Source organism: Limulus polyphemus, unplaced genomic scaffold, assembly GCF_000517525.1.
Source record: "Limulus polyphemus unplaced genomic scaffold, Limulus_polyphemus-2.1.2 Scaffold127, whole genome shotgun sequence".
NCBI classification, from domain to species: domain Eukaryota; kingdom Metazoa; phylum Arthropoda; class Merostomata; order Xiphosura; family Limulidae; genus Limulus; species Limulus polyphemus.
This window is the reverse complement of record NW_013665737.1, coordinates 1,062,497-1,077,870: the sequence shown is the minus strand read 5'-3', so window position 1 is coordinate 1,077,870 and position 15,374 is coordinate 1,062,497. Positions and strand designations below refer to the sequence as shown.

The 15,374-nt window shown below is 32.9% G+C and overlaps 1 protein-coding gene across 1 annotated transcript in view; it reads right to left on the bottom strand.

Moving 5' to 3' along the window:
* LOC106473213 (gamma-tubulin complex component 3 homolog) overlaps nt 1-15,374 on the bottom strand; it is a gene marked incomplete at its 3' end in the record, with an annotated part of 58,623 nt that overhangs the window by 11,039 nt on the left and 32,210 nt on the right. The window contains exons 14-22 of the mRNA XM_013933899.2: nt 15,214-15,341; nt 14,880-14,944; nt 12,952-13,087; nt 9,634-9,702; nt 9,215-9,350; nt 6,537-6,625; nt 4,676-4,807; nt 489-629; nt 113-232 (exon numbers count right to left, since the gene is read on the bottom strand). Of these exons, the coding sequence (XP_013789353.1) occupies nt 113-232; nt 489-629; nt 4,676-4,807; nt 6,537-6,625; nt 9,215-9,350; nt 9,634-9,702; nt 12,952-13,087; nt 14,880-14,944; nt 15,214-15,341 (1,016 nt within the window). The remainder of the gene's footprint in view (nt 1-112; nt 233-488; nt 630-4,675; nt 4,808-6,536; nt 6,626-9,214; nt 9,351-9,633; nt 9,703-12,951; nt 13,088-14,879; nt 14,945-15,213; nt 15,342-15,374) is intronic.

The window sequence follows — 15,374 nt, the reverse complement described above, 5'->3', positions numbered from 1 at the left end:
CAAGAGATGGACGACCGGTTTATGCATACAATTGAAATACTGAATTATTTACAGAAATTACTTTAGTTGGGGATTAAGTATAAGCTCTATGTGAATCAAAACTGTAGATCACCTGATACGAATTTGCTAAAACACGAAGTTGTGCTTTAGTTGCTGGGACAATTTTCTTTTCAAATTCTACTTGATGCTGCCTTTCTACTTGAACTTCAGCTTCTGTTACACCCCAATTTCCCTATAAGAAGAATTAAAAAATAACATTCATTTTATAGTGTATTACAATTTTCATTGTAATTAAGATTTTTTTCTTAAAAAGTTTTAAAAGCAAAAAATAAAATTAAAATAAATAACATTTTAAACATGGCACTATTTAAATTTGTGTATATTAGTCTGAGTATATTTCCTATCGTATATTGCATATCTTTTGCTTTATACTCCATTTTCTAAAAGCCTTAAAAGAGATTAATGTTTATAATGAATTGACAACTTACCTTTTCAGTTTTTGAGCCAATTTGAGATTCTAGAGTTTTTCTAGCATCCACTTCACTAAGAGCTTGGTACCAGAACTTAGTTTGGATACTTTGAAATCTGATTACTAAATCATAGATGGCACGCAGCTGAGTCAAAACATCCTGAAAGTAAAGAAACAATTCACAACTTTTTCTGATGACATTATTGTTAATCATCTAGATTCAACGGGATTTGTATCTTTAAGTAAAAATTTCTCAGTGAAAATGCTATGTTATCCTTTAAAAGTGAACATTTTACTAGTCTGAAAATGTATTTCCAATAGATACTCAATTCTTTACATCTGCCTATGATTTGCATGCCACTAGTCCTGAGCTAACTCTGACCTAAATTCATGTGTTTACTGTGAACTGTGCTGGTGTATGATGACAAATTTGACAAGAAGAAATGTGAAATAGCCTGCAAGCATCCATATACAGAGAAGAATATACCAACTAGAGAAATTGATGGACCCATCCAGTAGGGGTAGAAAGAGAGATAGGTCCCAGGTTAGGAACAGACAATGGCAGGGATCCTGAAAGGGAGAAGTCTGTGATAAATAACGACTAACAACTCAAACAGTACACCGGAGCCAATACGGGTCTGAAAAATCATATAGGTAAGAGATAGAAGGAAGGGGGATAAGACTGAAAGTACAGTTACCTACCTGAGTGGAAGAGATCTTAGTAAAGAAAGATCAGTCAAGGAAGAGTAGTCAATAAGTCTAAGGAAGAGGGTGCAAGAAGCATCAACAGCATAGACATGAACAACAGTGATCACATGAGGGAAAGAAGGAATAAATAAATCTTGAGGAAAAAGGTGGTACAAAAAGCAGGAAGCCAATGGCTCAAATGAGGCATGTATAAGAGTATGCAAAACCACGGTAATGTCCCAGTTAGGGCCAGTTAGTCAGGCCAAGAGGTCAGGGGAAGAAATCATCCTGTAGACAAGGCCGCCCAAAAACCTGCAATGATAGTGACTGACAAATCATTGTCATACAGCAAGGTAAAAAAGGCAGAAAGGTGGATCACAGTAGGAAGGCCAGGAGGAAAGAAGTGGCAGATGAACCAATGATGAAAGACCTGCCACTTTCATTGACAGATAAACATAGTGGAAGGGTGAGAGGAATGTGACAAAAAGAACACTACATAATCAGAGAGTGGTGGGTGATGGATCAAACGAATCCCATGTGTGAAGATGGAGGGATAATATGCCTTGATGAGAAGGAGACATTTGAGGTTGAAGCAATAGACATGGGTCATTGGTTAGAAGAAGAGGGATTTGGACACTAAACAAAGAAGTAGAGGAAATGAAGGCTGAGTTGGCCAAAGAGGTGCTACCAGAAAACTCTGGCAAAGAGTGTCACATGTCAAAGTGAGGACCCAAGGGAAGATTTGAAGAGAAGGATAGGCATATAGAAAAAGGTGAGACCAGTTCTGGCTGAGAGCCAGAGCCGAAGGATGAAGAACAGAAGACCATAAGAAAAAAAGAAAGCTTGGAGTTGAGAGGGATGACAAAGGTGTTTATGAGAAGCATGTGCAATTGAGATCAAACCTAATGAAAGACAAGGGGGTTGAGAGACCACTCCATTGGTAGAATGCATTCCAGTCAAAAGAGGTGGTCCACCACCTTGTTCATAGCTTCCAGAACATAACAGGCAACAAGACAATCCTAATGTGAATGGGCCCAGAAGAGCAGGTCCAACACCTGAAAGCAAAGGGTCCTGGAATGGATGCTCCCTTGATGGTTGATGTAAGAAATTACCATGGAATTTTTGGAGGGATCACGACCAAGTGATCCACCAGTATGGGGAGGATATGGGAACATGCTCAATGAACAGTGAGATGTTTGATAATGTTGATGTGGAGTGAATGCTCATTCTTCAGAGAAGCACTCCAACCTAAAAGAGAAGCATCAGTGAAGAGACCCAGTTTGGGGGGTTGCAAGGGAATGCTATAAGTAATGTATCCCAAAGAGCAAAAGAATATCTCATGCGAAAGGAGAAGCATGAATCTTGGTTACCAGATACTCCAAAGTTCACAGGATTAGGGAAGGCTGAACTTAGCTAAGATGAGTGTTGAAGAAGATACCCAGATGTACCAAATACTGAGAAGGTGTGAGAAAGGACTTGGATAGCTTGACAAGTCACCCCAACTGAGCAGCTTCCTGTAGGAGAAGAGAGGTCTCTGTCCCAAGCCATGATGGTGGGAAGTGAAGGTCCTTACAATTCAACTGAATATATAAGGGGCCAATGTTATGCTAAAGGGAAGAGTATGGAATTGGAAGATGTGATTCCTATAGATGAATCGTAGAATGCATTTAGAGGATGGGACAGTTGGGATGTGGAGGAAGGCATCTGAAACCTCAACCTTGGTTATCCACAGTCTGGGTGAAAAGGACCATCAGAAGTAGAAGAAATTTACCATCTGAAATTGTGAAACAACTACAAATTGGTTGAGAGATGATAGCTAGATTACTGGAAGCAAGTCCCTGGTCTTCTTGGGACCACAAAGAGGTGAGGGTAAAACCCTAGAGAAGGGTCGTATATCATCTCGAAGGTGTGTTTGGCCAAATGATCTGATACCACATCTTTGAGGCATTTAAGATAGATTAGGAAGAGAAGAGGTGCGGAGAGAAAAACAATGAGTCAGAAATTGAAAAACGCATTTGTCTGTGAAGAAGAGTGACAATAGGCCTGCGAACCAAATCAGATGAGCATCCAGTGGGCTCAACCTAACATGACAATCACTACTGATATGTGTAAACAAACCTGACTGCAAGTAAATGGAGGACAGGAAAAAGAGAAAGATCTGGAAGGTGAAACAGGAAGACTAGGGACAGACTGAGCCAGTCAAGGAACAGGAGTGAAAGGGCAAGATTGAGATAGGCAAGAATCTAGGGAAGGTAAAGAGGACTGGTACTAAGCTGTTTCAGCCTTGGACTTCAGCAAATCAGGAATACCACCAAAGGCATCAAACTGAAGAAAGGTAGCTTGACAGAGATCATGCAAATAAGAGGAATGCAGAAAAAGTGGTAAAAGCCATTGTGGTACAAAGAAAGAATAAACCTCACCTGAAAACCCTTCCGGAGCATGATGAAATGCCACAGACATGAAGTGTAGGAAGGATAAGTAGTGTAGGAGGGTGGTGAGAAACAGAAAAAAAGATGCAAAAACTGGGTAGTTGAGAGCGAGACAAAAGACAAGGGTCTACTCCCCAAGCAGATGATAGAGATTCCAAAGACTGATAATCTAAGAAAGGAAAAGAAAAAGGGTTGTAAACTAGAAAATTGGAAACAAGAAGGCAAGGAAGATGAAGCATGTAGATACAGGTATGAAGTTGTTCTAGGAAAGAATCAGCATGAACCTGAACGTGAGGAAAGAAACATTAAATAATCACAAGGGCTACGATATGGAGCAAAGAACAGGAGGAATCATAAGACACAGGCAAAAGAGAAATAAAGGAACATACTTGTGATATCATGTCCTGAAACAGTGTAGAAGGTTGTGGATTTTCCTCAATCAGTAGGGATGTACCCAAAGCCAATTCAACCTCAAAATGAGAGGAAAAACATCAGCTGAATGGACAGGAATAGATGGATTAGCATGCATGATGAATCCCATGACATGCTGTACAATAACAGTAAAATTGTCACCCACACAAGACAAAAATTAAAGTCACTATCACTTGAGAATTCACTATAAAATTTAAAACTTTTGAAACAAAAAGCCAAAGAAATTAAATGAAGATCAAAGTTATGTTAACAAATGCAAATCTCATCAGGTTACTGTGCATGGAGGTTGTGTTGCCCTCCTATTGTTGGGTGATGACATCACCATGCACCAGCGCAGTTCACATTATACACTGAATTTAGGTGGAAGTTAGCTCAAGGCTAATGGCATGCAAATCTCATAGACAGACTAGTGAGGAAAATAACATTTCTGTGTGCAGAAGTAAGGTAATATCTAGGAAAACACCTTTATTATATCAAACAGTGAAAATATATTAAATAAAATATAGATTAACAACTGCCATAAAAAAACATCAGGACTAAAGCTGTCTTAATGATTTTTCTAGAAACTATTAAGTCATCTCATAATCAGTCATTTTATGTATTGTACAATAAGGTATACATCTCCTGACTAAGATGCAGTTCTGCACACTACACCAACCTTAGATTCTTCATCCAGTAAGCTCCTTGTCATGATACTATCTAAGAATTCTTCATGTGCAGCAATTACTTGATCTAAGTCTTCGGCAGACATGACTTTTTGTTGTAGCTCAGCCCAAGAACATTCCATAACCTAAGTGATGTACAGTAAGACACAAGTCCAGAAGGCAAATACATTTTTATCAAATACAGAAAAAAAGTCATAAATCATTTACATAATGGCCATTACAAATACTGAACACACACAAACATATACTCTGCTAGCTTAAATGTTTTATGTAGTAATCTGACTTTATATTTTCTTTACTGATGAACAGTTAAACATGAATAAATACACTACTTGTCAACATTAATTTTTGACAAAACAACTCGCTAATGGTTTTGTAATATTTGTTTCCATGACTGGCCTTCTCCCCTCCCACACACACACACACACAAAATGATCTTATATCTAAATTGTTTTTACAAAAGTTAAGAATGATATGAACATTACTGATCATTTGCTGCCATCAGACTTTGCTAACTTTACGTATCAGCTACATATTTATCTATATGGAAATAAAACACAAACACACAGAAAATAAACCCCTCAAATAATATTCACATGCTGCTTATTATTTATGACCCGTGGCCGCAATGAATAAAGATATTTTTACTACAAATTTAGTAAAAACAAATGATGAAACATATAATCCAGAGCTTTAAATAATTATCTCTTTTTCATCAAAGTTCACCCAGGTTGGTTCAGTTGCTTTAGAACACAATTTGACAAGACAAATTATTCTTCCTGCTCTGTGATAATTTCACTTTAAAATTTCCACTATAACTGTTGGTTACCACAGTTGTATCCAGAGTTTTAAATACTTTTTTTCCATCTAAGTCAACACAGGCTGGTTCAGTTACCTTAGAACCCAATTGACAAGATGAATTATTCTTCTCTACTCTGTTATTACAATACAGTCTGTGATAATTTTGCTTTAAAAATCACCACTATACACTCTTTATTGCTAAGCTCACAATCACGCAGTCTACACATATCTATCTTGAACTAAATTTTCTACACGTATTTATACCCCGACAGAGGTCTATAACATTCTACACACTACTAGATGTTATGATGCAATAATACTCCATTGAAACAACAAGAAAAACTCAGAATGTTCTAGTAACATGATGCAATAATATAACAATCACCAATTCATAACTACTGAACTACATTACATATGATTCGTAAACAGTTATTTAAACAAACCTGCTATAAACTATCAAGAAAAACTCAGAATGTTCTAGTAACATGATGCAATAATATAACAATCACCAATTCATAACTACTGAACTACATAACATATGATTCGTAAACAGTTATTTAAACAAACCTGCAATAAACTATCGCTTCTAAAAATAACTAAATTTAATACTTGAGCTATACAAACTAAATCATAAAACTCTCATTAAACTTAAATTGAAGCAATAACTCTGACTGTTTTAAAGTTCTTCAAATGCTTAAATTTGTTCATATGTGGCATAACAAGGTAAAATCAAAACTGTACATATGAACAAAAGCTTGGATTCTGAATTAAAAAGAAGAATTCTTGGTCAAGAATATGTAAATAATACAGAGTAAGAATTCAATTTCATACAACACTAAGTTAGAAGGAAAAGAAAGTTATTTGTGCTCCACTGTATCAAACACACTACAGGGAATGAACATTTACACTACTGTAGCATATGACTGGAATGTTATATACTACTTTACCTAACTTGGATTCCTACAAATTGATCTCCAACTCCGTATAGAGGTAAAAGTAATTTTCAGCTGTACTGTGTTTTTATAATAATTATACATCATGTGCTTTACCTACCTCAAATGCAATGTAGTACTGCATCTGTTGTACAAAGTGAACCATTTCAGTGAGGATAAAATGACAGTGATGTAAGATGGGAGCCACACCTGAAATGTGTAAACTTATCTTAAAGGGTGCAACACAATAAAACTTTATTGTATTTTAGCTCATTTTTATCCTAAGATCCCTTTATATACATTGATATATATGATCTATCCCACTTTTTGTTGCTGTTAAGCTTCAGATATTCACACATGCTGCATCTCAATTATTTAATGTATAAAAAAATTTTAAATCAACTTAGTTATTTAATAAATGCTTCAATTACAAATTATTTCATAAAGTATTTAAATCAACATTTTCCCATGAAATTTAACTGATCAAACTCTGAAAGTTTTAACTTTTTATCTGAACATTATTGATATGATCAGTAATCTGCCAAATGCTGATCATTATTTCAAACTCTTAGTTTAAAATAACCAAACTGAGAAAACAATTATTTGATGACAAAATAGAGAAATTACACAAGATGTATCAAGAACAGAAAGACTAACCAAGTTCACAATATTTTTTTTAAACAATAAAAACAACAACAAATGCTTCATGCTAGATTTCAAACATTGCAAGGTAAATTTTTTACAGTTCAAAATTCACACAGTATTTTCATTTGATCAGTGTTCACTAATGTTTTGCCTCATCGCTAAACAAATCTTGCATCATACTTTTAAAACTGAATGGATTTTTTTTCCATATAATTTCTGTCAAAAGTTGTCATATTCATATAAACTTAGAAAAACTGTACCTTGAAATTGATAATACCTTTTAAAATCATTAATGATAATGATCTTCTTCTATAGTTATAAGACAGTAGCTGATTTAAATCTATGGAGTTCATTGGTAGATTACTTTTTTTGGACATCAGACAATTTCACATAGGGGAGAATTTTAATAGAGAAGTGATAAAAAAAGTAAATTATAAAGTCAATTTGCTAATTATGTCATAATTTTATTATCAGTTAATATCTTATAGACTACTTTCACACATAAAATAATAATTTTCAAAACTTCTGTATTATCATGTGATTTGGTTACAGTTAACAGAACTGTATACACACACACTTTGCTAATGTGGTATGCAGATACTATGTATCCCACTCCCCTATCTGTATATATATATATATATATAACTCAATTGTCTGGTGCTATTTTCTGGTGTCACAAGTTAATATGAAGAACTGAATTAATCAGTTTTGATGCAATTTGGTCAAAGAATTCAGAAGGACCCCAAAGATGGAGATCAAATGGATGAGCAATTGTACAAACAGTTCAAGTATGGCAGCTATTTTAATATGTGAATCCCAAGCCAAACAAAAGTGAAGCATAATGCCACATATGGTACAAGTACCTTTGTCAATAATCCCTTTTTTTCAGTAGATGCACATGTGAAGTCAAAGAAATTAAATGTCACTAGAAAACATTTGGTGTACAAAACATGAACACACAAAATACAGTTGATGTCGTGTACAAAATTCTGCCTGAAGCTTGACTTTCTGTAGCCAGTACACTCACGGAGCTTATTTACTTTTCATGGGACATTTATATCGTGTTCTGCTTTACTTTGTGTATAAAGAATGGCTATACAATTGTCAAATAGAGCAGAGATACTTCTGAATTCCTGTATTCTACTTACAATTAATCAGTTAAATGAAGAATGAGGATCATGAGAGTAGTTTTAACATTTTCAGGAAGATTAACTTCTTCTTTGTAATTTTTGTGTAGGCCTTTTATTATAAATGCTGATTGTGCACTGTCAGATCTCAATTTTAGTTTTCAAGTATTTTAGTTCTATTTTATCCTAATTTCAACTTTTCAGCCCAAAGTAGGGTAATTGTACAATATAAAATAAATAGTGTTTAGTTGTCTTCATCAACCTTGTTTCTTTTTTCCCTCTGTACTTGTTTTATAGTAAACATTTCATTCAACTAAATCTTTGAACCTCTAAGTATAAGGAGATAGTTTAACTGTCTGCCATTATTCTTCTTAACCAGGAATACCAACTAAATCTTTAAACCTCTCAGTATAAGGAGGTAGTATATCTGTCTGCCATTACTCCTCTCGACAAAGAATACCAACTAAATCTTTGAATCTCTAAGTATAAGGAGGTGGTTTACCTGTCTGCCATTATTCTTCTAAACCAGAAATACCAACTAAATCTTTAAACCTCTCAGTATAAGGAGGTAGTTTATCAGTCTGCCATTATTCCTCTAAACCAAGAATACCACTCTAATACAGTTAAAATTTCACTAAGTACTGGAGATATAATAATTTGACCTATTTAAGTTTCAGTTCTCTCCAGAGATGTAACATATGCATCTAACACAGACAGGTATTCCATACAAATTTGACTTCAATATACAGTTTCAATAAATGCTATTTTATAATTCTATAAAACTGGTAGTAAGCAAATGTGATTCTCATAATCAGTAACAGATTTTAACCTACGATAAAGTTAATACTTAGAATGGCCAAAATTCTAACAAGGAAAAGAAAATCCACAGTGATTTTAAATAAACAATTAAAAAGTTATAAAAGCAACCACTTCAAATTAATTTGAAAAAGTAAAAACAGGAAACTCCAATTTTCTTCTATGTTGTAATACTATTTAAATCAAAACAATTCACTAAAACTATCTTTACCAGGCAATGTCCTCATGAGACGAGAGTATGTCATTTGTGTTTGCCACATTCCAGACAATATGTACTCTATTCGCTTTGATCTCCATAAAGTGTTAAAAAGACGAAGATAAGCATTAATACATTGGGGAGTAAAAACCTACAAAAAGGAGAAACTTTTTTCTGCACCATCACAATAATAAAAAACAAGCAAGTAACAATGATATTATTATTCAACGATCAACATAATGGAATTCTGATGTCATAATTTGCTTCAAAGGAATGCTTTAACACTTTCATTAAAATATTATACAAAAATACAAACAGTCTTTACTAATGTATCATTAACAAACATACACACACTATGTTAGTCTGATACCTTTAGAATATTAAGAGTTTTTTTAGTTTAAAGTCTACTAACTGTTTTCTATCTTTAAACTTACAGTGCCTATAGGTCCATCAACATGATAGTCTAAGCTAAACACATCCCATCCAGTATCTCCAACAGAAGCCTGTAAAATACATAGCACAGATTTCAAAAACTAACAACAATACCACCTAGAATGATGAAAAAACATAAGATCATAGTTTAACATTTGAAGGTCATTTCTCAAAAAGATATTGATGTTATAAATGAAATTTAAATATATACATGTTTGTCTGAATAAAAATCAACATTTCATCTTTTTTTTTCTATAATACAAATTCAAAGTGGATTTTTTAATTAGGTCACTGGTAAATGTAAACAGAAAGAACAGTTTGGAGTTAGTAAGTTTATAAAATGGTTAACCAGGATATGGACCAAATGTTAAAATTTCTGGAAAATTATTCAAAAAACAGTATATTATTTACTTTTGAACAATGCTTAATAAACCAAATGTTTGACACATGATACGTAACTCCAATCTATTATAAATGTTTACGTATACTATAAAAACAAATATACTACAGATTACACATAACCAGTAAGAAAATGTTAAGGTATTCCTGCATCCAAAGTCACCAGAGTTTTATTAAAGTTCTTCAGTTGGGTCACAATGATTTTTTCAGTTGTATAATACGTCCTTCCTGAAGGTAACCTCACTCAGAAAGTATCAGCATGTCTAAAAATTTTACACATCACAAGTTTTTATTTTATTATCTACAACATTTTAACAAGTGATTTTTCCCCCTCATTCTCTCTTGACATGGGTAGGTAAAAGTTAAAAGTCAATTCAAAATCTAATTAAACAACTTTATTATCAATGTATACGAATAAACTTGGCATCAAAATGTATTTAACAGCTCAATTTCTTATATTATGTAATTTAATTTCTTAATGTCATAAGCACATATTTAAATAAATTATTAACTTCCACTTGTCTGTGTCGCATGACATTTATTTGCTCTGACTTGGCCATTTTTATTTTTTCATCACCCCTGTTATGATGTCCTTATAATATGGATAGTCTTATTTCTACAGCCTTCAATCTTCTTTGTTTACGGAGATATAAACCAGAAAGTCAAACTGACTCACCATTTCCTCTATCATATCCTTTCTTTGACAAATTGCCAATAAGTTTCTCTGTTATTAGGACATTTATAACCAAAAAGACAAAGTTCTATTTTACCGTTTGACATATCACGCTACCTTGTTCTCAGAAGAGATTTAAAGTTGTTGTTGTTGAGTTTAGATCGAACAGCTAAGGGAATTATTTTAATGTACTTATGTCTTAATTAGAAAGCCAGTTAAATTATAATAGTTATAGGATATCATTTGTTTTCTTTTGTGTTCTTAAGTGTATATTTCAAATACATAAAAATTATTTTAGTTACAAGTAATATAGTTACAAAGAACGAGGGTGAAATTTTCTTGAAGGGCTGACAGAAAAATACAAGGGTCCAAATGCAAGTACTAAATTCCTTGTTTTTTATGTATGTGTTATATTTATTGTTATAAAAGTAACTAAAATGTAAAAATTAGAAACATATCAAATTAGATAAGAAAAAAATAAAACATTTCTCTGCAAGATAAAATTCACAAGTAGGTTGTGCTTTATATAATTCAACAATGTAGCTTGAGCTGCACATTCATCATGTGAATTTACAGCTTGTAGTTCAGGGTTATTAGTTAGATATGGTTCAAAGAACAACAAAACTATAAATTAAATAAAGTCAGATGTAAACAGTTATGAGCTTTAACCTATTTAGGACAAATAATTGTAATTGTCTGTAACAATCTGCAATCAATGTAGAAAGAAAAAGCATAATTTAAATTTAATTATATCTTTTTTTTTATTGTAAAAGTTGGTCACATCGACCAAGTCTATATAGTGTTAGGGTAGAGAAAACAGTACACGAAATATAAATTTTATTGAAAAAACTTTTGATATTCATTTAGGAAGTTCTAGAAGTTATGCCAAAGAAATGTTAAAACTGTAAGATGAAAAAAAAAAAGAATTTTTAATCATAACATGAAAATCACCACTCAATACATTCACAGACAAATCTTTTGTATGAATACTTAATTAAAAAATCTGACTTTTTGTATACAAATGACTTGTAATGTTTACTTAAAACTTGCTAAGTTTCATGAAGATACATCTATTACATTCAAGTTATAATATGTATAATGTCATGGTTACATGCTCAGTTAAAATTATCAAGCCTTTATACAGAGAGTTAATATTAATTGTTTTCTTCCAATAAGTATATGCCTACACATATTATAAAAATGTGTAGGTTGACGTTAATAACTGAAATGTAGACAATTATACAATGATTATGGTTCAAGAAATGTTCTATTCAGATGGACATTTGATTGTGTCAAACAAGTCAGTAAATTTAAGTTCAGTTTCAACAGTTTATCAACAAATTATTTATTTATTTATTAATGAATTTTAATCTAACAGAAGCAGATTTACTGGAGAAGAAATGTTGACTGACTGTACTTCCCAAATTTATGAAGTGTACCTTCACAAGATGTAGCAAGCTTTCAGTCAACAGTAAAAGTCTGTTGTACCTAAAAAATCAGATGTGTTACTAAAGTTTTTGTACTCAAGATATGTTCGTGATGTGTTGTCAAATGTACAGTTTGCACATTGCATTTGTATAACCTCTTATAAACTCCTAAGTGCATATCTAAAGTTTTTTCAGTATTGATGATTATTTTATCTGGTATTTTCTCTAACACGAACTGTTGCAAAATTAGCAATGTAGGGTAACATGAAATGTGATAAATATGACATAAATTGCATAATACTATATTGAATGCTACTCTGTGTAAAGTTGGGGCATAAACACTTTCACCCAAACATGAGTACACAGGGTGAAATATGTTTTTCTTAAGACTTAAAGTGGCCTTTAGAAAATTATTTTACACACATCAGTGTGTAACACATTAGAGCTACTTTCATGAGGTCACTTTGTATTTTATGACTAAAAAAACAAATTGATGGCTGGATTTGAATAGTATAACGAATTTCTGGGCTTTAGCTAGTAGTTTTTATCTTCATATAATATGAAGGTCCTATAACAAACACATACTTTCTTCAATGTTTGTCTTTCATTTTCATTACTATAATCCAAAAATATGGAAAGTTTTTATTTTTCTCTGGTGTTGAAAAGTCATGTAGAATCGGTATTTGTTAACTTGTACAATTTAACTGAAGAAACAAAAATCATAATTGATGAATATTTAACAAATGGTTTTCCTAAGATTATATTAGAGAAGTCTTGTACATTGCATTCTTCCAATCAGACATGCAAGTATCACCCATTACCTCCAGTAGCCTCAAATCTAATCGCTGAAGAATATCAGGACTATCAAATTGAGCATTTGTGGCACGGATGGCACTTTCAAGTATTCCAGACAGGTTGTGGAGATAGAGCATGTTAGCTGATTTTGGCAGCTCCTCTCTGTGGGCACCCAAAATATAAACATTATGTTATATACACTGGCTACTGAAGTATATTTAAGCATGATCTCAAAATTAACACAATCTGTAAAACAAGGAAAATAATAATAATATTATTTGTAAGTGTTTCAGTTGCATGTACTTGGATTAAATTATAAACTCATTCAAAAATTAAACAATTCAAAAGAGATGATGAAACAAAACTTTATTTAAGTTGTACTTTCTACAGAGCTGAGCTCACAGAGTTAAACAAACTATGGTCAATCTGATTCACAAATGTTTCGTACAATCCCTAAATAGCTGTAATTTATTGAAAACATTCTAGGAGAGCTAAAACATTATATAATAAATATACCATAACTTAGCAGAGTCTATGGCCTTGAATGCCATCCAGCCACTTTAATGATTTTCCTTCTCCCCATATTTGTAAAATACTTAATTTGTACATCAACTTTTACTAGAGTGGTTATCATTGTTTGAACACACTAATGAAAAAACAAATCCAGGACCAAGCTGTCATTTTCAATAATCTAATTTACTGATGTTAACAGAGCTCCATTAAAATTAAATGACTAAAAGACTATGAAACAAGCCATTAGATTAAGTTCTAAACGACTGCATGCTACTAAATGAAGTACAAATGAATTCTTCATCACTTATAGTTACCCTAAGTATACTTTAATATTTCCCAGTTTCAGTTTAATAATAAGAAATAAAGCCTTGTATCTTTCTCTCAAATACTATGCTTTGGCCAGAGCTAGAAATTCCCCTAGCATGTAACCAAAACCAAATAATATTTATTGAATATATTATTTCAGATTATACATGACTGGCTGCTGAACATACATCATGCCAGATCACCATGCCAACAAAGCAAAGATTCACGTGCATATTGTTATTGAGACCAACTTTGTATTGTTGCACACATTAACAATGTTGTATATCATGATTTTCCCTCACAGTTGCATTCCATCACTTTAAAGGTTGTCTTGGTTCACTGCTAAAATTCCACTCAACAATTGTTTTTGTTTTGTTTTTTGAATTCCGCGCGAAGCTACACGAGGGCTATCTGCGCTAGCCGTCCCTAATTTAGCAGTGTAAGACTAGAGGGAAGGCAGCTAGTTATCACCACCCACCGCCAACTCTTGGGCTACTCTTTTACTAATGAATAGTGGATTGACCGTCACATTGTAACGCCCCCACGGCTGAAAGGGCGAGCATGTTTTGGTGTGACGGGGATTCGAACCCGTGGCCCTCAGATTGCGAGTCGAGCACCCAAACCACCTGACCATGCCGGCCCTACTTGAAGATGGAGTACAGAGTTCAAAGACTTTCTGATTAATGTTGCCAAGTCTGTGTATTTACCATTTTAATGAGGTATATTTTTCTAGTTTGTTTGTTTCAGAGCAAAGCCACATTAGGCTATCTGCTGTGTCCATCACAGGGAATCGAACAGAGATAAACACAATGTTACAGTTGTCATTAATAAAAATATAGAATTTTTCAGAATATATGGTTTTTATTAATTGCTTCTCTGAAGTTCATAAGACTGTGACAGAGTATTAGACAAAATTCAACTAATAATTTGTAAAACTATGTAGCAATCTTTATTTTAGTTTATACTTAAGAACCATGTATTAAATTTCACTCCCAAATATCTGAATCACCAATGAATAATAAGTATAGATACTGCTTTTATTAACATTAACAGTCATAGAAATGTACTTTAGTTCACATATAGCATTATTAGACCAATAAGATGATTAAGATTATCAAATCAATAAGACACTTACTCTAAGAGATCCATCAAGTGACGAATAAAGTCTCCCTGTCCAAGAAGTAGATACCTTCTCATGGCCTGCATAGAAAAATAAAACAAGAAAACATCACTTACATTAACTAAAATACCATTAACATCATTTTTTTAAAAAAAGGTAAAAAACACAATCATTGATAAATGACAGACTTTCATTTCTGGTTTAAAATCAAGATTCATGAAGCTACTAATATTTTTCTACAATCAAGCAATAAATTAGCAAAGATCAGATAGTCTCGTAGTAACCAAATCATGTTGTTCCCTTCATTTCTGTATAGTTATACTTATGAAATAGTACACAACAAACATACTAGTAAATGATCAGTAAACTTGTATTTGGTAAACAATGACTTGAGAACATGGCGACTAGTTTCCTTATAAATGGTCTCTAGAAGTCTCTGGAAATCACTGTCTTGATCTTGATTGAACAATGACACCACTGAAAAAAAAAAGGACTCATAAAAGTAAGTAA